The following is a 26,487-nucleotide window of genomic DNA, read 5'->3' as shown; positions in this document are numbered from 1 at the left end:
TGTTTTGAATGTCTAGACTGAATGTGACGGTTTATGATGGTTTTCGTGTTATTTGTGTTGTTAAGTTATCATTAATTTCCCCAGTCACATAGAATCTCCTCTTGGAAAGAAGTTTAATATCATGAAATTACAATTCATTACCTTTTTTAAGCTAAATGATTAAACATAACACATTTGCTTTAATTAAATGGTAAATGGTCTGTATTTGTATAGCGCTTTACTTAGTCCCTGTGGACCCCAAAGAGCTTTACACTACATTCAGTCATCCACCCATTCACACACACATTCACACCAATTACGATTTTAAAACTGCTTTTTGCACAAAGCTTTGTACAAATATTTGCATTTACGCTCTTTATTTTATTTAATTTTAGCAGTTTTCTCTGTGCCACTGGTCAGTTTTTGTTTTTGTAGCATAATCTTCCAGTCTAAAGTTCAAAAGGTAATCCAAGTTAATGCAGAATATAAATTATATATAACGACATCAACACTGTATCAGAGAAATCAGCTGGTGTTACAACTCAACACAAGTAGACATACCGGGCATGTGCCAACACATCTACTTTCTCACAGTGATACCAGCCAGTTGCGTATTCCACCTGACAGTCTCAGACTTGTGTGTGTTTGTTATAGCAGCCTGCGTGGGCTGATTGAGGGATTACCCATGAGTCAGTGACTCAAAGACCCCTGTGCTCACAGTAAACACCCACACAGGCATTGCTCAGTTTACCTCACATAGCAGTTAGAGTGAAGATTGGTTTGAAAATGCCTCTTGCAACAATGATCAGTTTTGGAGCAGAGAACAGGTCAAACCAGAAACATGTCATCATACAAAGAGTTTTTACTGCACACCAGTGGTGAAACAAGCACTCACATACTTTTAGTCACATGCATTGAGTAAAAAATACATTATCTTTTAAGCATAACACTAACGGAAAAAGGTACTGTAAGGCATGGTCGTATTTATGGAGGCATTTGCATAAACAATTTATTCTTTATTTTAAAAAAGCAGATGATGCGTGTTAAAATGAGTGTAGCAAACAAATTACGGATGGTGCTGCTATATAAAAATACACTCTCTGAATAAATACGTACTTTTTACCACAGGGTTACACACTCAGACAGAAATATTCACAAAATAGTTACAATTATTTGAAATGTTAAAATGTAAGCCTTTGACTGAACATTATTATTTACAATAGGTCATCCTGTGTCTTTGCCGGGCACTACTGATTTGCTTCAAGTCTTTGTGCCACATTGTACACCATGTAAGCTTAGGCCTTTCTCATTTCTGTTTCTCTTCTGGTGACATCTGTTTCATGCTTTCGTCCTTCTCCACATTTCCTTGTTTGTAATGTGGTCACACCAGTTTAACTTTGAGATCTGCCTGACACATCTTCAGTGGAAAATATTACCCTTCTTATCAGTTTTGACTGTACTCATCCACGTTTCACTGTCCCACATAACTGCTGTTGTCGAGCTGGAGTGTCATCTCAGTGGCGGTGACAGAACAGGTGGAGCACATTCTTTGGAAACCACCACTATCCATCCCCAATCAAACTAGCATGTAGAAATGTTTTCAAGAGGAAACCATCTCCACACAGTATTCGAACTTAACCTTGTCTGTGTGGCTATTCCTCTCTTTTACCCTTTTCTCATTCACTCTGTTCCCATTTAGTGACTTTGTCCTCCATCATGCCACCACACACTCCACCTGTGTCTCTGATCCTCGATCCACTGTTTGAATCCTCCAGGGCTCCTCCCCTGTCCATCCTTGGGATGTGCCTAGGCTCCCATCACCAGCCTCAAGTTGACACACTGCTGGATCTGGGCATTGGCTCTCAATTACTGTAAAATAAGTTTTTATTTCATATAAAGAGAGTATTGTATGTTAACACTTAATTATTGATCAAAAAATGAACAGTGTATTTGCCAATATCTTGTGAATCCACAGAATGACAATTTTAAATTCAAATTCAAAGAACAAAGTTCAACTAAAGTTCAACACTTTCTATAAATGCCTATTTAAATTCCCCTTATTTGTGGTTAAAACATGTATGGACATCTTGTATAAAATAGCCATTTAGCCATAAACCCATAACGACCCTTCGCCCAGACACGAGTAAGTGCTCTACACTAATTTTTACTGATCTGCATCAAATTCAGTCATAAAGGAGACTTTGTAGTGACTTCTGAAAGATAAAGACATTAATGTAATGATTCATTTATCAGTGCGTGTCAGTGTACTCAAACTAACCTGTGCAGGTGTGTGGCTCCTCTGTGTAGATCTGCAGGAAGACGAGCACAGACAGGAACAGAAGACAGCGACAGGCCTTGTCAGGAGCTTCCCTGAGTGGGGGCCTCCTGCTCTGAAAGGCTGGATACAGGACCCGACGGGTACGGCGAAACCGAGTTGGAGAGGGAGGTGGAGAAGAAGAGTAGGATGTTGTCAGGGTACTGGATTCTTCCAGAGGCCCCAGGGCAACAGGCACAGGTTTGCAGCAGGAAGAGAAAGGCATTGTCGACCCTTAAGCTTCTTCTTTGTCCTGCTAGTCTTATGTTTCAGCTTCTCTGTGCTTTGGTATTCTGATCTTAATACCTTTATATTATTATCAGGAAGTCTCTATTATAAACAGCTCCTGCTTCTCTTTGTCAGACTTCAGATAGTTTTTGCACGCAGCATATGCATCTGTTTTGCCCTATCTATCTTCATCACCAGTCTGGTTCTAGGTCTGAGTTTGAAGCACACACTCTTTAAATATGTGCAGAGTAGGTGTTGTCAGTCTGCCTTTGGCCAGTTGGACGCCACCCACCTCGGGAATTATTGTTGTTAGGAGTTAAGATTATTTTTGGATGCACGCAAACTCCTTTCCCCCCCAAGGAAGCTTTTCTGCCTCCTCCTCCCTACAAATCCCTGCTGTAGGGAAAATCCATGGTGCAGCTGCATTACCACCTCAAGTCAGAAGGCAAAGTTGAGGATTGCTGGCTCAGTTAAATACTCTCCATCATCACCATTCTGCCATGAAGTTTAATGAAATGTGTCTAACAGTGTCTTGTTGATAATACATTTGACTGGGGCCTTACACACAGAACATTTTTACTCACGGACTCAACAGGTCCACGTATAACGCCACAATTCCTTAGAAGGAACTTTATTTTTCAGAAGGATTTTTATCTTTGGTTTTTACATATCATCACTGGCGGATATGTTCCTTCGGCAGCACGAGCAAAACATCTTCTGGAGCTCCAACTAACTGATTTTTATCAAATAAAAAGTACATTCAAGTCATGTTTTATGGTCAGCCTCTGCAATAAAGGTGAATGCCACAGAAAAAAGATGCACAGTAGACAAGCACACAATTCTAGAGCTCAAAGAGTAAAGCTACAGGTTTCCTCACCTCTCCTTGCGTGTGGGCTGAACTTGTGTCTTCCCTCTCTCCTCAGGCTTTGACCACAGAAATTTGCTGAAATTTCTGGAATGTATTCAGGGTGCTTTGATTAGCTTCTTGTCTGTATTTTTGCACGCGACACACAATATATCATCAAATGCATTACAGTAAAGCTGCAGAGTCATTTATCCCAAAGTGCTGCATGCAACAGGCAGTGAGTGGACACCGACTGTCATGCAGTGATTCCACTAATTTTGACATTATAAGTCGCATGCACTTGAAAGGCTGTTGTAAGAAAGACAGACTTTTTGCTTTTCTCTTCATTTACAGCTTCTTTGTGTGCTGTTAAAACTCGCAAACAGTTAAATCTCAAGTTGCCTCACAGAGCCTCAAATCCTTCAAACATTTCATAATCCATATGTTCTTATTTATCTGCTTCTCCAGTCAAGATTGTATTGATTACTGTGTTCTGTATTATGATGAATCAAACACATTCGCAAAGGCTCTTAAGTGATGACTTTGTATTTGCAGTTGACATGTATTAGATGTGCTGGTCTTCTGTCGGGTTCTTTTGATAAGCTGTAGTTAAACAAAAACATGTTTTGATGTTACTGTTATGGTTTTGAACTAATCGCTCATTTTGAACTAATCACAATTTTAAATGAACATTTTATATCATAAATTCTTAAAATTACTCAAACCATGACACATAATCAATCTCATATTTTGGAGCATTTATTGGAGTTTTAATCTGTTTATTTAGTATGTTAATTATATCTAGTTTGGGTTTAGTATGTCAAGTCAAAATCAATGTGTGGTCAACGCATCCTCAGTAGCATCCGTTGTTTCAACTTTCCAGTTTTAAAATCTCGAGAACACGCTATGCAATCAGAAGAAATATTTTCCAAGCTTGGAAAAAGGGTAAATCCGAGGAGCACGTGAGCGTAAGCTGTGATTCACTTAGGGAGTGTCAGTGGTTCAAGCCCTGACCAAAGGGAACAAATATTTCACTCAAGTATTGTCCTTTAGCCTATTTATATTAAGACTCATGTAATCTTTCTGTCCCCACCCAAAGCTCATGTTTGATCCACAAAGAAAGTGAAAAGGATATAAAAGACAAAAGAAGAAAAATACTGTTGAAATCCTTTTGCTGTGGTTGCAGTTAGTTGCATCAATTTTAGACTGACAATAAAAAGCAACAAAGATGTAAGATGTTAACACACTCAGCTGATCCCACAGACCACAACTGTTCAATGACTGTTAACATTAGGGTAAAATAATATAAAAATACATTTATAAATATTATTTTACAATAAACACTGTAATAAAACCAGCACCTGTATAGGTAGATAAAAAAATAAAACGTAACAGCTTTTGTCATCAGCATTGTTTAGTGCGCGCAGGAACGTAGCGTAAGACAAAGCTCATGTGCACGCGTTGTGCTTTGGAAGCATTAACGTCACTCTTTTGTTCACATAATATAGCAGGTAAAACATTCTACGGTGAATGGTTCACATGTCACACAGTTGTGTGAACACACACACTACTGTGGCAAATTTAGTGTTTTCCTAAAAACAAGAAGCACTCTGAAAACACAAACCTCCACCAAAGCAGGTCAACTCTGGACAGTATTTACTTTTAAGCGACTAGTAGCCTACTACACTTTGTGTATATACATTTTATTTTCTTAGGTTTTTTTTTAAAGTGTACTTTGTACAGAAAAAATCCAATGAGGCTAGCATGCTAGATGTTGAAACATAATTGATAATAGGCATTGATTTGTTAATAGCTGGACATGAATAACTTGAGGTTGTGATATATTATTATAGGCAGCTTGTTCTCTTTCTCTTGAAAACACTTTCCTTAGAGATGTAACACATTTCAACGTGAATGTTAATCATCGCGTTCTCCTAGTTCAGATATAAACTTTTAGAGAAACCTTACTCAGCACTGTGCAAATGAAAGGAAATGATTCAGACTCTGTAGGACAGGTACTGGCATGGCTTTGCCGAGTCTGGTACACCATGCTCATCCTTCTGTCTTAAAATGAAACGGTAAATGGGTGGTGGTAATGGTAATGGTAAATTAATGTTAATTGAAAAGACTCCTTAGTTACATGTTTTGGAAAATTACATGTGGGTATAAAACAAAGAGAAAAGCAGAAACCAATATTATAAATGGCACGGAAAACTACAGACTGTATGAACTGTACAAACTATATGAAGACCTGGGTCTGAATCTACAATAATATAAAATCACATTAAATTGGACTTTCTATAGTTCTGTATTCATGTTCTGTTTCTTATGTTATATCATGGCTTTTTTGTTGTCTGAAAAAGGGCAAAATGTGATTTATTTGTATTTGAAGTTTAAAAGAAATAAACTAAAGGGACAGAGCCACAATAATTTTGATTTAAAAGTAATAGAATTGTGACACACAGCAGGATTAAACAATTTAGAAAATGGGATCTTTATCATAACCCAGTATCTAACAAGGCATAAATTTATTCATTCGTTGTTTGTCGGGTTTGTTTGTTTTTTCAAATTACTGAAAGTGTCGTGATTCAAGGAGCTTTCTGCTTAAAAGAAACCAAACAAGTTCTGGTAAAAACTGCGTTCGTTTTTCCATCTAACTTTGTAACACTAAAATGCAAAAGAAGGATGACGTGTAGGAGATGCCCCCATCGTACGCTCAAATGCTCTTGCCCTCAAGGCTAAACCCACCGGAGGAGATTTAATGCCTCACATCCTTTACCACAAATACATCATTTTTATGATAAAGCACGCTTACTAGTGAACAGAGATGGGACCAAGTCATTGTTTTGCAAGTCTCAAGTAAGTCTCAAGTCTTTATCCTCAAGTCTCAAGTCAAGTCTCAAGTAATGTCAGGCAAGTCAGAGTCGAGTCTCAAGTCACTGGTGTAAAAGTCCGAGTCAAGTCACAAGTCTGAAACTTTGAATTTCAAGTCCTTTCGAGTCTTTAAAAAAAAAACAAAAAACGAAAAAATAATGTTGCAGTTATATGCTAAATGTAAATATTAGACCATGTAATTTTAAAATCTGTGTTTTTCTCAACACATGACAAAATAGTGAACTTAGAAAATATACACAAATTGTGAAATTGCACCTCTTTAAAATGCAGCTCAATTAAACCTAGCTCCAAGAATAATTTTCACCGACAGTTCTGAGATAAGCTGCATGTTATTCTTGGATGCGGTTGTAGGACCAGCTTTAAAATCGCATGACAAAAATATCATACACATTAAAAAAAAAAAAACTGCATCACCAACGTAGCCTGGACAACATTTGCTAGTTAGATGAAGTCAGCTATCTCATCGTAGCATATTTATATGCATATTTATAATCATACGCTTCTTGGAGTGAGTGCATACACTCATGAAGTTTAGTAACTTCAGGTCACTGCAACAAGCCCAGGTACAGTTTACCGACGGATGGGTACAGGACCTTGAAATGCACCGTGTAGAACGAAAGACCATCGTACGTATCATAAGTTTACCAGTCTCACAAATTGTCGTCATAAATACACATTCCTTAACCGTTTATTAATAGGACCTTTGAGCTCAACGGTAATTAATTAGTAGTGGAAATAATTTCTGGTAGCATCACAGAAATGTAGCAGTGACAACAATATTGTATGCTGTAATCGTACTGGGCAATTAGTGATACAAAAAACCTGTTTTATCCTGTGAATAAAAGTATATGTTTTTGTCAGTGTACCATAATAACAGAAGCGAAACGCAATATTGTGTCAGGACAATTCACTATTTATGCACAATAAATAAAGGAGCATAGCGCGACAATTTCTGTTCAGCGCCAGACTTGCTTGTAACCTATATCACTAATTATGTTATGAAAATGACGTATTAACTACTAAAAAACACTGACCTTCGTGTAAATGCTTGGAGCAGACTAACCTGTGAGCTGGAGTGTTCTGGGACGTTATATTTGATCTTTGAATGGCTGCAATCCAGTCCATCCGTCGCGTCTTTGTTACTTCGGAAACATGGCTCGAACAATTTCTCTTCAACGACGTAATCCGATAACAACCGATCTCTTTACCCGTCGGCTTCCCGTGGCTGTCATGCGACCGGCTATTGCAGTTAATAATACAACGGCTTCTTGACATTTTTGTGTTTCTTTTTATCGCTGTGTGACTGATTTTAATTGAAAGCCTGCGTGCGCTAGTACCGCTTGCCACGAGTTCCCAGAATCCTTTGCGGTTCTACCCGTGAATGACGTCACATTTTCAATCTCTATATAATATGCATGTTAAATTTTATATTTGGGGTAAAATATCAAGTCTTTTCAAATAAACCGGTTCAAGTCCAATTCAAGTCCCAAGTCATTGGTGTAAAAGTCCAAGTCAAGTCACAAGTCTTAGAAAATTTTTTCAAGTCAAGTCTAAAGTCATAAAATTAATGACTCGAGTCTGACTCGAGTCCAAGTCATGTGACTCGAGTCCACACCTCTGCTAGTGAATACTAAAACTCAGTTGCCTAATAGCATATTCTTCAGCGCAGGAACACACAGGCACGCATTCCAAAGATTCCACTCCATTCAGGTGGTTTACCTAGGAAAAGGGATCCTGGTGCGGTGGGATTACCAGAAAGTCTTTGTGTATCAGAGGGGATGCGATTGGCACAGACAACCAATACTTCCTCCCCTTCATTCTTATTTTAATCCTCCATGTTTGTCAGCAGCCCTAATGCTGTTTGATGCTTCAGACTCAGCTACACATCGTTTGTACTGGCATGGAGACGGAATACCTATCTCCTGGTTCATACCTGAGAGGAAAAGGCTCGGCCTTTGGGCTGCAGGAAACAAAAGGTTAAGGCAGGTTAGCGCTTGAAAATCAAAGTTATTACAGCCTAATGCTACAGACAAATATTTCCCTGAGCAGTAATCACAGGAGCTAACACCCTGCCCAAAGAATTCAGCTTCATTATTTAGCTTTTGTTTCGAAAGAGGGAAATTCCAGTTTCAATTCATCTAAATTGTGAAATGGGCCTCGTTCCAACTCTTCTTATAATTGGTTTAAAATGTAGGTGGATAATAACTTCATCCAACAAGATTATGGTTTGAATATCAGAACATTTCTACCTCCTCTAAATGAAACCCTCTCAATTTAGTGCCAAACTCGCAGCCTAACCAATTTACCTAACCAATTTACCTAACCAATTTGAGCTAAGTTTTATCCCTCAGACCACTGAAGCCATGTAAAACAAAGAGAGGCATCCAAAAAAATAATAATTAAAAAGAACACACAGCCTACTTTGATCTTAAGGGGGGCTGGACCAGTGAAACTCTCCTTTCTGTAAATGTAAAGAAGTTTAACTATGCATTTAGTCCCTGAGATATCTTACAGTATGGTACACCTCAGTGTTTCTGCATGATAAATGTGTAAATTCAATTTAAAAGTTCTGTTTCTCATTGCCCAGTTGTTTATCTGCTACTTAATTACGTTGGTGTGATATGCATGGCCACGAAGGAGGTCTTTTTCGGTAGGAAACTTTATAAATCATATGCAAATACAGTTAAAATTCCAAGATTTATACCTTTACTCCTTTACATTTTCCAAAGCTGGAAATGTGAGTGGGCCAGATTGGAGTCTTTGCCAGGTCAACTTTGGTCCCGGGGTCTGTTTGATGGCCGTGGTCTGAACCCAACTGGTCCTCACAAAGATAACTGCAACATTATTACTGTGGTGTGATTAGGCAACATCTGTAAACATTGCATCCTTTTTATAAGCAGGGCATGTGAGAGATGCAACTGCATTACATTCATGCAAGGGCCTACTTTACATGTACTTTACAGAGTGCACCTCTATTTACAACATTTTCCTGCAGTGAATAACTTGAAAATATTGTAATTATTGTGGGAACATCTAAATGTTTCTGAGCTGAGATAAGCGAGCAGCATTCTAGTATCCTAACAACATCAGTGGCATTCAGGATGTTGTAAATGGTAAAGGTCAGGTGTAATTTGAGTTGGTAAGTGGTTTCTAAAGGTTTTGTTCTTCTTTGTCATGGCAGTTAAAAGGTATCCGTTTATATTTGTTCCAAAAGCACAACCTGTAATTTGAAGGCTAATAATAATAATCGCAGCACCAAGTGGAATTTATCAGCGAGCACACTGGGTTTCAATTGAACAGCCTGTCCGTATTTGACTTTATGGTGTTATGACAACTGATGAATGCTCCACCTCCACCACCGCCACCACCTGCCACTCTTTAAATTTGCAAACATCCACCACAATCCTCTAGAACAATTCCTAAAGGTTTTTTCGTTTAAAGTAATTTAATAAAATTCTACTTTAGAGAGTTAGATACCCATGGCCTCATGCTTTAGAGCAGTGTGATTGGATTTACTGACTAAAGGAAAATTAAACTGAAAACGTAAATGTTTGATGGCGCTGACTTTCCATCTGTTGCCAGGTAAAACTGTGTTACTACAGCAAGCAAATGAGCCAGTCTCATGCGCTTCATGTCTTTAAATCTCTTTGTGATATTGTCAGCCAGTCAACACAAAATATGAGACTAACTGGAGGAGGAGCAGAAGCTGATTGCTGTGTTCAGCAACACTTGGTGTGCTTTTAGGTTTAATTACCGGCTGCCATGACAACTGGGAAACAAACAGGTAGCATATTCACACACAGATTGGTAAAAACATTGTTTAAGCAGCTATTTCGATGTGTGCCTCTCCCGTGCTCAGCAGCCCGAGGCCTGCAGCAGATCACGTTCTCGTCTCTCATTCTTTTTATCTGTTGTTGCTGCAACTAGGACACAAACTCTAATGTTAATAGGACAGGGTTAAGGTTTAGGTGCTCTTACTGTGGCAAAGTTCAGGAGTAGTCAAGAATTAAAATATTGGTAATCAAAGGACAAGGAGAGAGGTATAAAGCTGGCTGTTGTAGCCAAAGATGGTTTGGGACCAGCAAATACCAGAAAACAAAAAATCTTTGCATAAACATGGAGACATAACTGTCACTGCAGACAGTCCTGGCTAAAGGTTTTAATATTGTGAGATATGACAAGGCATTACATGCAAGGATAATGAAGATTTTTGTATGTTTTCTGTACGTGCGTGTTTGCTCGACTCACATTAAATTTAATATGCAAATAATCAGTGATTATTTGCCAAGAGGAAGAACTCAAAAAGTTTTTTGCATCTTGCTGGAATAATTGATAACTTATAATTCATTGGAAAAAAAAAAGAATGAACCTTTTCTGAGAGTTTAATTTGTCTAAAGTTTCTATGAAATATCTTAGTGCTAGAGTTGTAGTTTTTCACAAAAGGAAAATATATTTTTAGAAAATGAACTCACGACTCGTGTCGTGAGAGCTGAATGTCTTAACCTCCACACCCTCACTTTCCACCACAAGCTGTTTTGTCTCTCTGCTCATGTCTTCCACCATCTAATCCTTTCCCAGTGAGGAAACATATCCATCTCACTTTTCGTGCAAAGAGCACATTATTTTATTTTGAGAGCATCGTCCTCCCAGGGGCCGATGCAACAGAGAAAAACAGACAATAACACAGAGACAGCTGAGTTACAGTATGCCGGCCTCGGGCTGAATATCTGTGGGTGGTGGAGGTAGCGTGCAGGACACTTCACAGGTTATGACAATGTGCATAGGAGAAACCTCAGCAATGATTATGATTGACTGTACCTGAAGGTATGCAAACACAGGTGTATGCTGGGTTTGAACTCTGTTCGAGTCACACGCAGCTAACCAAACATTTTACTTTTATAAGGTCTGACTGAATATTGGAATTGATATTTTTACTTTGTGCCAAAAGAAAGATCGTGCTCAATCTTCAGAAACTGAAAACACATAATTAGTTCTAAATAATATAATTAGATATAATTAGTTTGCCCAGCTGTGGTTGTCATATTGTAACATAGCTACTGAGGTCTGTTATTTAATTAAGTAGTAAGTAGTAGTCTTCATATTAGGATTTTTATGAGACTTCACGCTTCGTTACATAGAAACTTGTAAACATCACATTCACTTTTTAAAATGTACGCCTACTGTTTCCTGCAAAAGACCAAGGATCAAGGTTATTATAGTTTACCAACTGAAATAATTTTGTAAACCTAACTAAAACAAAATCATATCACCCAAAAAATCAAATACCCTAAGTTTTAGTATTTGTTAATTTTGACTTCGGATGTCTACAAGCTTGCGAGTCAACTTCAAAAAACTAAATGAAGACTAAATATTTTCAAACAATAAAAACTACACTGGAAACATAACCTGAAACCAAGAAATGAAAGAAATTAAACTGAATCAAAGTCACAAATTCAAACAAGTGATATGAAAAAAAGAACAAAGTAAATGAGTCATTGAGATCAACTTGATTTTGTGAACTTTGTGTGTCTGTTTGAGACCAAACAGAGTAATTAGAGAAACATTTTGGTTTGGCAGCCACATGTTCAGGGAGCACCTCTATTTGCAGGTATCAATAGATCCGTGGGTTGGACGACTCTCATGGTGCGTCTTTTGTGTTGAGGGATTTTGTCAGAACTGAAGAAGAGGAAAGAAAAAAAATCTACTGACTGATAAAAACTTCTGAAGTCTTCATGTAACCTTTCATCAACCTCTGCTCTCTGTACAAAAGGTGAACAATGCAGTAAAACTGTCAAGGCTAAATTATATACACACATATTCAGTGGCAGTGAAGTGTTCATAACTCCTTCCTCTGTTGCGATGCATCTGCTGTGACTGCATAATTTGAAGGTGTAGTTACGCTTTAAAAGCCCACAAATGTAAGCCTGTTGATAGTCAGAGACCATGCATTTGTGTTCTTTACCTCACAAAGCAGTACTGAGCTTTTGTCATGGGGAGTAATGCGATCAAACCCAGAGCAGACTGACTGTCAGCCAACAGACAAGCATGTACAGCTCTGCAGCTTGAGAGGTGCTGTGTTTCCTCTGCATGTGCAAGGTGGCTCTGTAGACAGATAAGAAGCTCAGGAGCATGAAAACTAAGGGCAGTAAACAGTTATCAGTTACAGTGATTATAAGTGTCTATAAAACCATGCAATTAGTAATTAGGTGCTTCAGGATAATCCCAATACATATAAACAATGATATAAATGACTAAACTAAACTAAAAAAAACAAACTAAAATATAATATATAAAATAAATCAGTTATTATTATCACAATAACTGTATAACTGGGCATTGTTGCTAGAATTGCTAGATTTCCTTTCAGATAATTCATTAATCTCATTAATGTGACTACTAAATTTGTAAACTGAAAATCAACTTTGCAAATAAACAAACGAAAAACAAACTGAAGTCTTAAATGAACCATAACAACCAGCAGACTATATATACATTTGCATTTAGAGCAAATACATCAAGCGCTGAATATTTCAAGCGGTCCCTGAATGCAGCGTATCCTGGCAACAACTAACATCGTTTCTCTGTGCTATTTGAAAATGTGCTGTTAAAGGAGTGGAGATAAAACACAGCACCAACAAGTTTATCGTAAAAAAGGCGGAAAAATCAGCAACTATGGCAGATGAGACAGTTCCTGCTGACAGAGACAAGGCTTTATATTTGACACAAATTCAGTTCTTAGATAAGGAGCTGGAAAGGTAAGAAACCATTGCTCTATGTTGCTGCTCCTCTGTTGGGTAAACGACTTTTAACATAACACAAAAATGGTAAATGGCCTGCATTTGTATAGCGCTTTTCTAGTCCATAGGACCCCAAAGCGCTTCACACTACATTCAGTCATTCACCCATTCACACACACATTCACACACTGGCGATAGCAAGCTACATTGTAGCCACAGCTGCCCTGGGGCGCACTGACAGAGGCGAGGCTGCCGGACACAGGCGCCACCGGGCCCTCTGACCACCACCAAAAATGTCCCAAAACTTTTAAACACGTGATTATAGAACAGCTTCATAGGTTACATGTATCTGTGTGTGCTTCATCAGCTTTTGGATCAAATGGCAGCTATGTTGTGACTGACTGTTTTTATCTTGAAGGTTTCTACAGTACCAGCTACTAATAACATGGTGCCTAACTGCTATGCAATTCTTCTTACATGTGATTTTAAAAAAATCTGAAAGACATTAAATTAAATTAAATAGTGACAACAAACAGCCTCAAATCCATAATTTAATTATGAAAGCTAAAAATTCTATTTACTGTAAAATATAGAAGAATAACTTTAGCTGACCTGGGTTTGAATCCTCTGTCTGAATCTGAGCCCGTAGTTTCCTTATGATCTTTACCTCAGGTGTAAAGAAGGAAGCAACATTACAATCCTTTTTCAGAATCAGAGTCAAGAACTTGAAACTTTCTTCAGTGTGGCAATGACATAGCATTTATGCATAAAATAACAAGAAAATTTTCTGTATCACCATCTGAATATGATTAGACCTACATGCAAATTCCAATGACAATACAACACATATTTCACAACAACAAAACTTAACAGCTACATTTGCTATAAATGCAGTCCATCAGCAGAGACTCTATATCTCTATACTGTAAATAAAAGAGTTAGTGAAAACGTGGCGCTTCCAGATGATTTTAAAGCAAAACTCTGAACATGACATGATCTAGACCAGGTTATCTGTTCAGCAAAAGTTACAATGGCAAAAAGATAACCATCTTTCAGACTCTAGGCTCAACTCACCTCCTTAACCTGTCAACCTCACCTCACCCCTCTGTAAGGACCAAGTAAATTTATTTCTTCCTCAATTATAAAATCTTAAAACTTCCTTTTTCACTATTCTGATGTACCAGCTACAGCAGTTTCAGCTCAGCATCTCATATTAGATTCATAAATTCTAAACCCATATGTCCTTTTTTGTACTGCAGGTGTCAGCTCAGATGTGACGAGCTGAAGAAACTGATAGATGACCTCAGAATTTGGTATGGAGCAATGGGGAGGGACAGGGACGATATATGTAATTACCTGACAGACTCCTCAAATGCAGTAGAGAAAAAGGTTGCGGAGCTGAGTAAGGTGTTGGAGCATCAGCAGCAAGCTGACAAAAAGGAAACCGATGAGCTCAAGCTGCATCTCAACCAGCAGAAGGAGGAGCTACAGAAGGAAGTGGACAGACTCAAGTCAAAGAGCACGTTGCAAAGTGAGATAGACGCTGAGTCAGATCATTTATTATTTTTCATCATCTTGTGTTCGGTTAAGTCAGCTGGTCTAAACATGGGGCAGAAGTTGGCCAGTCCATCACAGAGACGCACCACCACATGCCACATGCCCAATTTAGAATCAGCAGTTAACCTAAGATGTGTATCTTTGGGGTGGGGTGAAGGTGGATTAGCTGGACCCACACAGGTACAAGACGAGCACACAAGGCCCAGCCAGTCGGGAGTTTGAAACCAGGAACCTTCTCACTAAGAGGCAACAGTGCTAATGAGCTAGCTGCTGCACCACTGTGCACATTTATAGCCAGACCAGGAGAAAAATATATTAATTTGATTGTGGGTTGAACCTTAAAATTGCTGTTTTAAATTTTGTGTCTGCCTTTTTGAGAGATTTGCAAAAACATCATAACCACAGTGTCCAAACCATGATTTTTGCAAAACCGTTGTTGAGACTGTGTGAAGCTTACACTGGGATGTTTCTAGCTTCCTGTTTTCATTTGCACCTCCTTTCCACCACTCAGAGGAGAAGCTGGACCAGCAGCAGAAGGAGAGGGAGAGGATGACACAGCGACTGGCCTACGTGGAGTTTATTGAGAAGCAGCTATACACTACGAGGGAAGAATATGGAGCTGCCATCGCCAGACTGCAGAAACAATTGGATTTACAGGGGGCAAAGTAAGGTCTAGTGCAGAGTTAAATTCAAGCTACAGTTATAACTGCAGGAGGAGTTGTTCCCTCTGGATGCTGCGTCGACTTACTGAGCCCTGTTCTCCAACAACAGAGTGTTTCAAGACTGTGAGAAACAAGTGTGGAGCTCCATCAAAAATAAAGTTTCAGCAATTGTTGAGGAGGAGAAGATTCAGCACGCAGAGGTGCTTAAAAAAGTCAAGGAGCTTACAGCAGAGAGCTTTAAACTCTTGAAAGAGAAATCCATCCTGCAATGCCAAGAGAGTGAACTCTGTCTTGAAGTACAAAACATGAAGAGGGACAGCCACGCAGCTAGCCAGGACATCATCCAACTCAAGGAGGTACGATGTCTGCATAGAAGGGACATAAATGTGCCTGCGTAATTCCTAGAGGTTGTGGTAGCTTGAATTGGTACATCTGCCTTCTGTTTAAAAAGTTGATGTTACATTGCTACATGCAACATACAAGTCTTACTGCTTTTTATTATTATGTAGAATGAGGCATGTGGGAAGATATGTATTACCTTAAAATATTGTAACACTATTTTAACTGATAACTCGTTTTCATTCTTCATGTCTCCATATTTATCACCCGATTTACAGAAAGAAGATCACCTGTCGAAGAAGTGCCAGCAGCTCAAGGTTCAGCTGAATAACTACAGCCTCTTGCTGGCCAAGAAACAGGACCTGAGGTCTTTACTTCTTTACTTTTTATTTATTTCTGTTTCTCCAAGATTATTTTTTTAACTTCCTGATAGTAGCAACATACAAAAGCTTTAATAGAGACTTTAACAGAGACAGCTTCTCTACAGTCAGATGCTCTACCACTGAGCCACACCCACATTGGGTCAACTTTTATTCTGTGTTATAATTTCAGACAGCAGCTGAACTTGGATTCTGAAGTGTGCAGTCAAAAGAAAGCTGAGGCAGCTCAGCTGGAGGCTGAGCTCCAGGAGGAGATGAGTAGGAGGAGGCAACTCAAGGCAGACATGGAGAAAGCAGCAAACATTCTGAGACCTGCTGTGATGGTAAGAACACAGCCTGACAATAACTATGGCCTTTAGCCATTTGATTGCAGCCACAGCATATCATAATGTTTGTATGGGAGATAGTTCTGTGCTTGGTGGTCCAGTTTGATTGGTATTAATTGAAGACTGCTGGAAATCCTCCCTATGTTCTGCTATTGAGACAGGCATCCAAGAAACCAGGTATCCAGATATTCCACAACAGGTAAAACTCTGGCATGAAGGTATAAATGTTAATTCACAAATGATACAATGGCATCATAAGACATACACAACAATAACGATGGTATCGTGAAACAGTTATTCTGTGTGTGATACGTTAGATTAGGGGCAGGGAACTTCAGGCCTCGAGGGCCGGTGTCCTGCAGGTTTTAGACATGTCCTTGATCCAACACAGCTCATTTAAATGGCTAAATGACCTCCCCAATATGTCTTGAAGTTCTCCAGATGCCTGATAATGAACTAATCTTTTGATTCAGATGTGAGTAAAATTCAGTAATTTGTTGCAAGTTTGTTTACTTCTATTCACATTAACCTCATTCATTTTAGGTGAAATTTTGAGCCACTGTATTGATTATTGTTTTGCAAGAGGCAAGATTTCATATAAATCTTTCACCTAACTAAGATGTAATTTGCCAACTACTGGTGAGTGCTTTGATTTTTTCTGAACACAAAAAGAAACTCAAAATTCTAACACTTTCACATTAGGTGGCCTAGGGTGAAGTGAACACTATTAACTGATTAGCCTTATTGTCTTTTAACGCTATAGTATTATGAGAACAAAATATTATTTTGTGACTTACCCGCTAATGTGTACACTGTCTCATCCACCGAGATAATGGTTTTGTTCTCTGTCCTCTGAAGGGCTTAGAGAAATTCTCTGAGGCTCAGGGGAAGATCCAGAAGCTGCGTGAGATCCTGGAAAGCAACACATCCCATGGAACAGAGTCCGCTCTTTATAATTCCCCAGAGAAGAGCAGTCGAGGGCAGAAACTGCAGACATCTGGCCCCAGAACAGTCAGGTGCTTGGAAACACTTTGCCCGGTTTGTGTATGTTAGTGTAATGAGTCGTGAAAATGGTGGCCTGATATCTGCTGAAAGCTGCCAGGTTCTTCATAGCAGTGAACTGGATCTTTGCCCGACTGAGGCCCATGAGAGCCAGATTATCTCCCAGTTGGCCTCAAAATAGTCAAAAAACAATGTACGCCTCTATAAATAAGCTTTTGCTTAGTTGCTGTGACTTTTGTTTTGGTTTCAAAAACACCATGATATGTTTTTTTCTCAAAAAGAAAAGATAAAGTGCTAAGGTAAAGTAGAAAATGATAACACGCAAAAAAATGTTAATTAATAACAACAGTCCTGTCATTCTATTTGTCCTCAGCCCAGAGACTTTGAACCTTGGCACAGATCCACTGTTTTTGTTGAGCCGCTACAGGCCGGGCGATCTTGGCTTCTTACCTCGACCCAGATGGAGGTACGTCTCTGGTGCAGGACATCAGTCCACCAGCAGCCAGCTGCCACTGGCTTACAGTGTATTAGATGGAGGAGTTGTACAGGGAGATGGCCACAGGTCGTTCAGTGGTGCTTTTAGGTAATCTCAGTCTCTCACTGAATGTGCTCCTGTGGCTAGCCAACATGTCATGGAGTGGGTGGGAGGTATTATTCAGCATTGTCTTTATCTTGGACAACATTCGACACCACCTTAAGGGAATCCAGCTCCATCCCCACAACATTACTGGCCAATCAGTTTATTGAGTCTTTTTTTGGTATCTGCGACACTGAACCTGCTCCCACAGCATGCAACAACATAGAGAATAGCACTAGCCACAACTCATAGAAAATCCTGAGCATTGTCAGACAGATGTCGAAGGACCTCAGCCGCCTCAGAAAATAGAGACGACTCATCATCATTGATCAGCAGGCAGCCGTTTGCTGAGAAAAAACTCTTACGAAAGGGAATAAAGTGGAGCATTAGGGAGTTCAACATCCTCAGTATGATTTTGGAGTGGGTAGAGGACAAAAACAGAAGTAAAAGGAGTGTGAGATTAATTAGGTTGTTGGTTGTGATGTCATTTCTCAATAATATTTTTGTGCTTCTAAGAATTAGAAGTGCTAAAAAAGAAACTGTGCGGTTGGATTTTGTTTCATTATGCTTCTTTATAAATCTCTCAGGAAACCCGGCTGTCACAAGGCATTGACCGCAGCCTCTGATGATAGGTCTAACCCATCTGACCTGGCTTCTCGGGACACTCATGCAGAAGCAGGACCCTCCACCTCATCAGTCTGCTGAACCCAAATCCAGCAAGAAAATAAAAAAACCTAGAATTCTGTTCCTGCATTTCCTCTAAATGCTGATGTATTTGTCTACAAACATACTGACTTGAGAGCACGTTTAAGCATTTAACACGTCCACATCTGTATGTCAGGTCATGTCCACATAAAGAAAAACATCAGCGTTTAAAAATTTGTGTTCGTCTCAGGAATTATTAATGATTAAAGTTTTATTCCCACACGCGTCATAATCTGCACGGTATAGTCATCATCCAAATCTGGCAATTAAACCTCACTGTTGAAGTTTTAATCATACTGGTATGTATGTACGACAGCCCGCATAAGCTGATAGTTCAGACGACAACCTGTCTGTGCTCTTAAAAAATCTCACATGGTGTACACTGTTTAAGCTATTTTGGCCTGCATACATTTGCTGCGACCTCTGCATTCCTCCATTTATTTTTTTCGCCAAAGTGCGATTTCACGACTGGATAAAATGCACACAGCCTCAGATTTCACTACAAAAAAATTCCTAGGTGACTCTGAGTGCACAGGAAAGCACATTGAACGGTCAGCAGCAGTGAGTGTTGGCGAGTGATGCAACATGACGTAGCAGCAGTGCTACAGCTGTATGTGTGAGTCTGTTGACTTAGGTCAAACAGGAAGTTGAGGCCAATCTGGAATACCCATACTCACACGCATACACACATACGTATACAAGTCACGAGGCTCCGATACACTTGTGGGTTTTACAAGCTTTTCTGCAGCACACATAGACATAATTAATAGCATAGACATCTGTTTTTAATAAACTGGCTCAACAGTGTTTTTCCTGCAGAGGGTGACTCTCCCCTCACAGTTACATTCACCACTCTGGATCCAAAAGCCAGAGAATTTTACACAGTATGAGTTTATTATGATTCACACACAGTTTTCATGGAAATAGACAGTCATAACTACAATAAAACAGAATTTAAAGTTCTTTAAAAAAAACTGGAAAATATATTTCTTCCGGCGCCCCCCGTGTGTGGCAGCCTGTTACAGTAGCTCTGCTCGTTCTGAGTTATCTTATATATATATAATGAGTAAAACCATACATTGCACAAATGTTTGCTTCTGTTACATCGGTTTATTTATGAATTTGTTTATTTTCTGACAGGGGTCAGAAACAACTTGCTTTAGCTTGAGTAAGGGCATAATTTTACTTTTTCTGGATTTCAAATCCAAGTTTTTCACTAATATTGAAACTACACTTGGCTTCAATATGACTGGCACAACCATACCCAAGCATGGATCTTGAACACTCCCAACAACAACAGGTAAAGGTGCCTCCGTGACTGATAAAAAAATAATGAGTAAACTGCCCAAATAAGCCGCATGTCTGTGCTTCACCACAGTTTTTCTTTAGCACAAACTCAGTGAAATTGAATTCTGTTTTATTATATAGCACCAAATCAAAGCAACCGTTGCCTCAAGAGAGTTTAGATTATAAGGTAAACACAGTACAATAATTCAGAGAAATTCCCTAGATTGAAACAATCCACTTTGAGCAAACACTTGGCGACAGTGGGAAGGAAAATCTCCCTTTTTACAGGAAGAAACTGCCTGCAGAACAAGGCTCAGGGAGGGTCAGCCATGTGCAGCGACTGGTTGGGTGGTGGGGGCTCTCACATTTTAATGAAGATTGTGCACGAGACGCAGGGGACTGCAGACATGAGGACAGTCACAACCATGCCTGGTGTCCATATGACCAGGAAGGGTTGTGCATTAATCATCAGATGATTAAGGGGACAAATTAGTTTAGAAATTATAATCAACATCTGACTATGTGGGTTTTTTCTCTGCAAGTCAGATCTGATCAAACCACAGGTTTACTCTTTAATAAAGCTGATTGTTCAGACTCTAAATGAAACGCTATCAGTGATACCCACTTTTCTTAACCTTAACTTTGAATCCTACTTATTTGGTAATAGTTAATAAAGCAAATCACGTTGCTGAAAACACTTCATTTAAGAAATTTCAAAACTAATTTAAGTGTTTATGCAATAGAACTCTGATGGATCCAATGCCAAATAATTAGCTAATTGTATCCAATTACACAGAATATTAACTATAACGTAACAAAAGCAGTTTTCTCCTTTGTGGAGCTCCCATTAGTGGCATCAGGCCTGTTCTTTCTGAGGAAAACCAGACTAGCTGACCATCCAGTCCCGCCCACGTGCCCACGTACACCATGGAATCCTGGGAAAGAGGCAAATCATCATGAGACAATGTGGATGTTCTTCCATCCTTCGTCAACAACAAGCCTTCTATCATACAAACAAAATGTGTGTGTGTGTGTGTGTGTGTGTGTGTGTGTGTGTGTGTGTGTGTGTGTGTGTGTGTGTGTGTGTGTGTGTGTGTGTGTGTGTGTGTGTTGGGCAGAAAAATGAAAGTGTTCTGAATGAGGTCAACGCACCAAAGAAATGTTGCCGTCCTCTCCTGTCCTCGCTTACAGAAAATGTCAGACTGTTCCAGGAGCTACTGAGTGAAATGGTTATTTCTTTATTATATGGGTCTATATGAAGGCAAACAGTGCATTGTAAAAATATATAAGAGATTCATACACCTGGAAGAAAAGTGGGGATGAAAAGTTTTTTATTGTAATTTTATTTGTATAACTTTTTTTCTCTTTTTTGCACATTTATGTCTGCTGTACTTGTGTCTGAGGAATGAAAGAAAGAAGTTGGAAAAAATTAAATGTTGGATGCAAAATGTTACTACAAAGGTTCAGGTCCAGCTCCTCTCTACTACAAGCTACTACGAGATGTTACATTGGGAACAAAGCCTCATATCAGTTTTGTCTCTACAGCTTTTCTCTTAAAAGGTTTTCTATTTGGTTAAAATTGTGTCAACTTGAACCCAACCAAAAACCCTGGCCCTGAACCGACATGGACTGATGGTGACCTGGTTCACTTCCTCCTGCAGTTCCTTTGAAATTCCTTGAGAAAATTGTTACTGATGTCATCCCTCTTGGTTGGACAGTCATTAAGGAGGTGTTGAAATGTGCATCACAGCAGATTTTTCGTGTGGGTCTGATGAAATACGGGCAATCACTTATTATTACTTATTTTGTTTTGCTTCTCTGCTTGCGTGGTTTATTACCTTCTCTCCTTTCTGTCTTCCCCCATGTGACCCAAAAATCAATCTCAGTGCACTGTCATCAAGGATATCTCATTTCTAGGAAGCAAGAAAGAGGAACTAGGAGTGAAGATGCACAGACTTATCCTTCACAGAAGTCTACTTACTAAGACTTAGTCTTTTACTAAGAAATTACAACACAACAGGAACACATGATACATAAGAATACATAAGAATGATGCGTCACCTTCTGAATACAGTTAAAGATAAAACGTTTAAATGTTTAATTGACATTTCTTAAAGGTGATCGCTACAAAAGCATGGCTACTTAACTTAAGGAAGGATTGTCTCATGACTTGTTGCTTCAGTTCCTCTCTCCTTGTGTCTCCGCATAAGGTAAGTAGGTAAAGAAAGAACTCGAGGTTGTAGAAACTGAGAAATGTAATGGGTCTCATTATATACCTCTGCATCATGCATTCTGAAGTGCATTCCAGCTCATCCTCACCACATTTCATGTTATTCCTTTTGTTGTTCTCTTTTTTGATAGTAAGTGCTTTGGATCACCATCATTCACCGTGTCAGGCCATGACACATCACAGGAAAAGTGATAGCGACCTCTGCTGGTTCAGAGTAGACCTTTGACCAAATGAGCTGATGCTGTAGAGCTCAGGGTAGCGAAAGGGCTTGGAGCACCAACCTGGATTTAGTTGATCTTATGTTTCTGGGATTTTTCCCCCTTTAGATCTTGCGAGACTGACAGGTGGACACTTCCCTCGGATACTTTGAGGCAAATCTGTGCAGGATGACTGGTCTCTATGGCTACAAGGTTGTTTCATTGTTCATGGTGTTTTTAAGGTGTGTGCACTGATATCAAGTACAAAATCACCTCTTAACACACCTGTGTACACCCACCCACACAATCATAAAGGACATATTAAAGACATTGCAGCCGACTCACCGTGAGAAACTATTTTGTTTCACATCACGTGTTTGAGTGGAGCCTTTTCAAACAATCAACCCTGATAGGACGTCCTGAGCAGGTTATTGCTTCAGATTTTTAAAGCTTTGTTTCAGCTTTAGGCCATTTCAACCATGAAAGTGTAGAGGTGGAAGAACTGTAAAGTTGATTTTTGCACTTGAACAACGTTTTTTAATGCTGTGAAGTCTGGATTATTTATTAATTATGTAGAATTTTATGTGATTCAGTCATGGCCAGTTCATCAACAACCACTAATTAAGCTAACATGCATGCCTTTGCATGCAGCTGTCAAAAGCCTGCATGCATGCAGGCTTTTGACAGCGTCCACCGGCCGACTCTATGGGCTATCCTACGCCACTATGGAGTCCCTCAGCAGTTTGTAGATGCCTTTCGTTGTCTCTACTCCAACTCCCGTTGCTGCGTCCGGACGGATGACGGCTGCACAGCCTTCTTCAAGATCAATACTGGCGTCCGACAAGGATGCGTGCTATCCCCTTTCCTCTTCCTGTTGGTAATTGACTTCATCATGCGACGATCAGTTGACCAAGCTGGCATCGGTGTGCCCTGGCACGAAGCGCGTAATCTCACTGACTTGGACTTCGCAGATGACATCGCCCTGCTGGGCTCGACTCAGGAAGACCTCCAAAAGTTGACCGTGGCCCTGCAGAGGGAGGCAACGAAAGTTGGATTAAGAATCAGTGCCAAAAAAACCAAGGTACTCCGAGTTGGCTATGCACGTGCCTGCATTCCTGTCATGATCAACCAACAACGTGCTGAAGAGGTGGAGAATTTTACATATCTTGGCAGCATCATCTCGAATGACGGGGTCTCTGATCGGGATGTCGACGCCAGAGTAGGGAAGGCAGTTGGTGTCCTGCGACGTCTCCAACCTATTTGGAACTCGACTTCCCTGAATGTAAGGGTCAAGATCAGACTACTGAACTCTATCGTCTTCCCTACTGCACTTTACGCTAGTGAAACCTGGCGCTCAACAAGTGCAACTATTCAACACCTGAACGTGCTTCAACAACGTGGCTTGCGGCGAATCCTGAGAATTTCCTACCGGGACCGAATAACAAATGAGGAGGTCCTACGAAGAGCAGGCACCCGCCCATTAGCCGATGTTGTTGCAGAAAGACGCTTTCGCTTTGCGGGACATATTTTACGCCTACCCCCTCATCGCCCAGCTAAGATTGCCATGACATGGCGTCCACGAACTGGCAAGCGAAAGCAAGGCCGACCAAAGACCACATGGCGTCGAACATTTATGGACGACCTGAGAACTGTCGACATTGCCTGGGACGAAGCTGAAGCAGTCGCTGCTGACCGACATCGATGGAGATCACTAGCTGCCCGATGCGCCGCTCGGCGTAGGAGGAACTAAGCTAAGCTAAGCTAAAGCATGCCTTTGGACTGTGGGAGGAAGTCAAAGTACCTAAAGGAGGCACAGGGGAAAATACCACAGAAACTCACTTCTTTCACACTGGGTTCATTTTTCAGCCCTGGAGGCACCCTTGTGGTTTGAAGTTACCTCTTTAATTCCAGCCCACACAGGTGATTCTCAAGAAATCATGTAAGGGGTTTACTTTTCAAATATTCCTCTGAAATGAGAGAGACATACATTTTTTTCCTCTTTCATTCTGAGATGAGTGGGAAAATTATATGACAAAGGAAACCAGAGGGGATGACTTCAAATGATTTAGGAGGAACTAGACAACAAATGAATCCTCAGGTGCATAGGACTTCTGTCTCCTCCTGGGGTCAAACAGAAGATCTCTAGCATGTTAGGCAAATGTGTAAACCGCCCCACTAATCTACTGAATGAGTAAGATTTGATTTCTCCTTTTTCCTAAATAAAAAATAATTTTGTGCAATTTATATATATTTTTAGTCTGTAAATAAGGCTGTGTGTACATGGTATCTTTGCCTCTGCACATTTAATCAGAGAATCTTTCCCAACCAGGTCATTTTCATCAGTGACCTGATCACTTTTGCACATATGTGGAAACCAACATATCAATGAAACATGTGACTCTTTCTCTCTTGTATGTGGCCAGATACATATTGTGTGTTAGTACTATGCCTTTTTACTATGCCTACTTTATAACTGACATATCTGTCCTGTAAGGTAGATTTCTGATCCAGGTGATGTGTAACAGCCTCTTTAGGCACAAATCTTACTTCATATGTTGGTGCTACAGCTCCACCTGCCGAATCCAACAGGTAAAACAATAAAGTGGATTATTAGTATGGGTTAATTTTTATTCAAAATGTGCCAAATATAAAGGCGTAATAATTCAGATTTAAAATAAGAACTGAGAAGGCTTGATCCAGGATCACGCACATCAGATTGGTAGGTTTGATCGAAATCTCCCTCGCTAATTATCACTAAATAACAAACTAATAAAATATCAGACTTGCTAATCAAGAGCAGACAGTTACTTCCGATTACAAGTAGAGAATAATAAAACAGTTCACCCTTAGCAGAGTTATGAAAATGGAAACTGTCCAAAGAAGCCAAAATCGATTTTTGTACCAGAGCGTAAACATGTTTTTTTTTGGGGGGGAAAGAGACTGGAATTCATTGTATCAAGTTATCATCGATCAAAAACTAAGCTAACATGCATGCCTTCGGAATGTGGGAGGTAAAGAAACCAGAGACAGCACAGAGGAAACATGCCAACTCTACACGGCGGTAATTTTTGGTCCTGGAAGCTCTGCAAGCAGGCGAACCTTATGGTTTGATGTTACCTTTTTAATTTCAGGCCACACAGATGATTCTGAGGAAATTGAGCAACATGGTGTAGGTTTACGTTTCAAATATTCCTCTTGAAATGATAACAACAGAAAAGTATACATCTGATCTTTCCGGCTGCCCAGTTTTCCAGCCACATAACTGACTACAGATAAATATATGAACTGCTCTATTTATAAGTGTTTAATACTTTGTTGCCCTGTTCAGAAGTCATCTTTTTTTGTAAAACAACCCTTTAGCAGTCGGTTATCCACATTACACTAACATCTGCATGGAGCAAGGCATTGCTGGAACTGTTCCTGGCTTTTTGATGCCGTAAAGTTGTGTCTTTAGTACTTTTATAATCTTACTGATCAGTCAAGTACTTTTAGCAAACCACATTTAACTACACGTACATACAATGCATACAATACATATTCATTTTTATTTATTTACATCCGTGGAAAATTTAGCACCAGATACTAGTAAAACTAACATGCATCTTTCTGACTCTGGGACGAAGCCATCAGGAGGGACGTGGAAAACATGTCAACACCAGATAAAGGCTGTTTTTGGCACTTCCAGATCGGGTTGGATGGTTTATAGTTACCTTTTGAAATCCAGCCTACACACATGATTCTAATAAAATCTTTGAACATGGTGTGGATTTCAGCACATTTTAATATTAGAGCACATTTTAATATCATTTCAATATTTCCCAGAAAGCTTCAGTTTGTCAACCATATCACTTACTTCAAACATCACTTTGATGGACCATATAGACCAGGGAAGGGCAACTCCAGGCCTCGAGGGCAGGTGTCCTGCAGGTTTTAGATGTGTCCTTGATCCAGCACAGCGAGTTGCCCACCCCTGATATAGGCCCTACATTTTTTCTACATTAAAAAAAAAAAACTGTTCTGGGCATTCAGCCAGAGACGTGTAGCGGTTGATAGGCAACAGTTTAGTTTGGTTGTGACGCACTTTGACGTCACAACCAAGGGATATTATATCTCTCTACCTCTATCTTGCTATATATATATATATATAGATATATATATATATATATATATATAGATATATATATATATATATATAGGTGTACATATATATAAATATACATCACTTGTA

General features: G+C 39.6%; 2 protein-coding genes across 2 annotated transcripts; one reads left to right on the top strand and one right to left on the bottom strand.

Moving 5' to 3' along the window:
* Window positions 1-247: 247 nt before the first annotated feature.
* On the bottom strand, window positions 248-3,183 carry LOC146657960 (uncharacterized). The gene is made up of 2 exons (XM_085426339.1): window positions 2,258-3,183; window positions 248-1,848 (listed from the first exon to the last, which is right to left on the bottom strand). Exons 1-2 carry the CDS (start codon window positions 2,517-2,519, stop codon window positions 1,694-1,696), a joined length of 417 nt encoding a protein of 138 aa, XP_085282465.1. The 5' UTR covers window positions 2,520-3,183; the 3' UTR covers window positions 248-1,693.
* Window positions 3,184-12,872: 9,689 nt separating this feature from the next.
* Window positions 12,873-18,884, top strand: LOC146657959 (uncharacterized). Its single transcript, XM_085427087.1, has 9 exons — window positions 12,873-13,015; window positions 14,257-14,528; window positions 15,066-15,219; window positions 15,326-15,572; window positions 15,834-15,922; window positions 16,108-16,258; window positions 17,120-17,277; window positions 17,637-17,729; window positions 18,428-18,884. Exons 1-9 carry the CDS (start codon window positions 12,933-12,935, stop codon window positions 18,543-18,545), a joined length of 1,365 nt encoding a protein of 454 aa, XP_085283213.1. The 5' UTR covers window positions 12,873-12,932; the 3' UTR covers window positions 18,546-18,884.
* The last annotated feature ends 7,603 nt before the right edge of the window (window positions 18,885-26,487 follow it).

This window comes from Rhamphochromis longiceps, linkage group LG12 (genome assembly GCF_057381845.1).
Source record: "Rhamphochromis longiceps isolate RC_006_pf linkage group LG12, R_longiceps_female_GT1.1, whole genome shotgun sequence".
In the NCBI taxonomy this organism is placed as follows: domain Eukaryota; kingdom Metazoa; phylum Chordata; class Actinopteri; order Cichliformes; family Cichlidae; genus Rhamphochromis; species Rhamphochromis longiceps.
The sequence above is the reverse complement of the archived record's forward strand: the minus strand, read 5'-3'. Positions and strand labels throughout refer to the sequence as shown.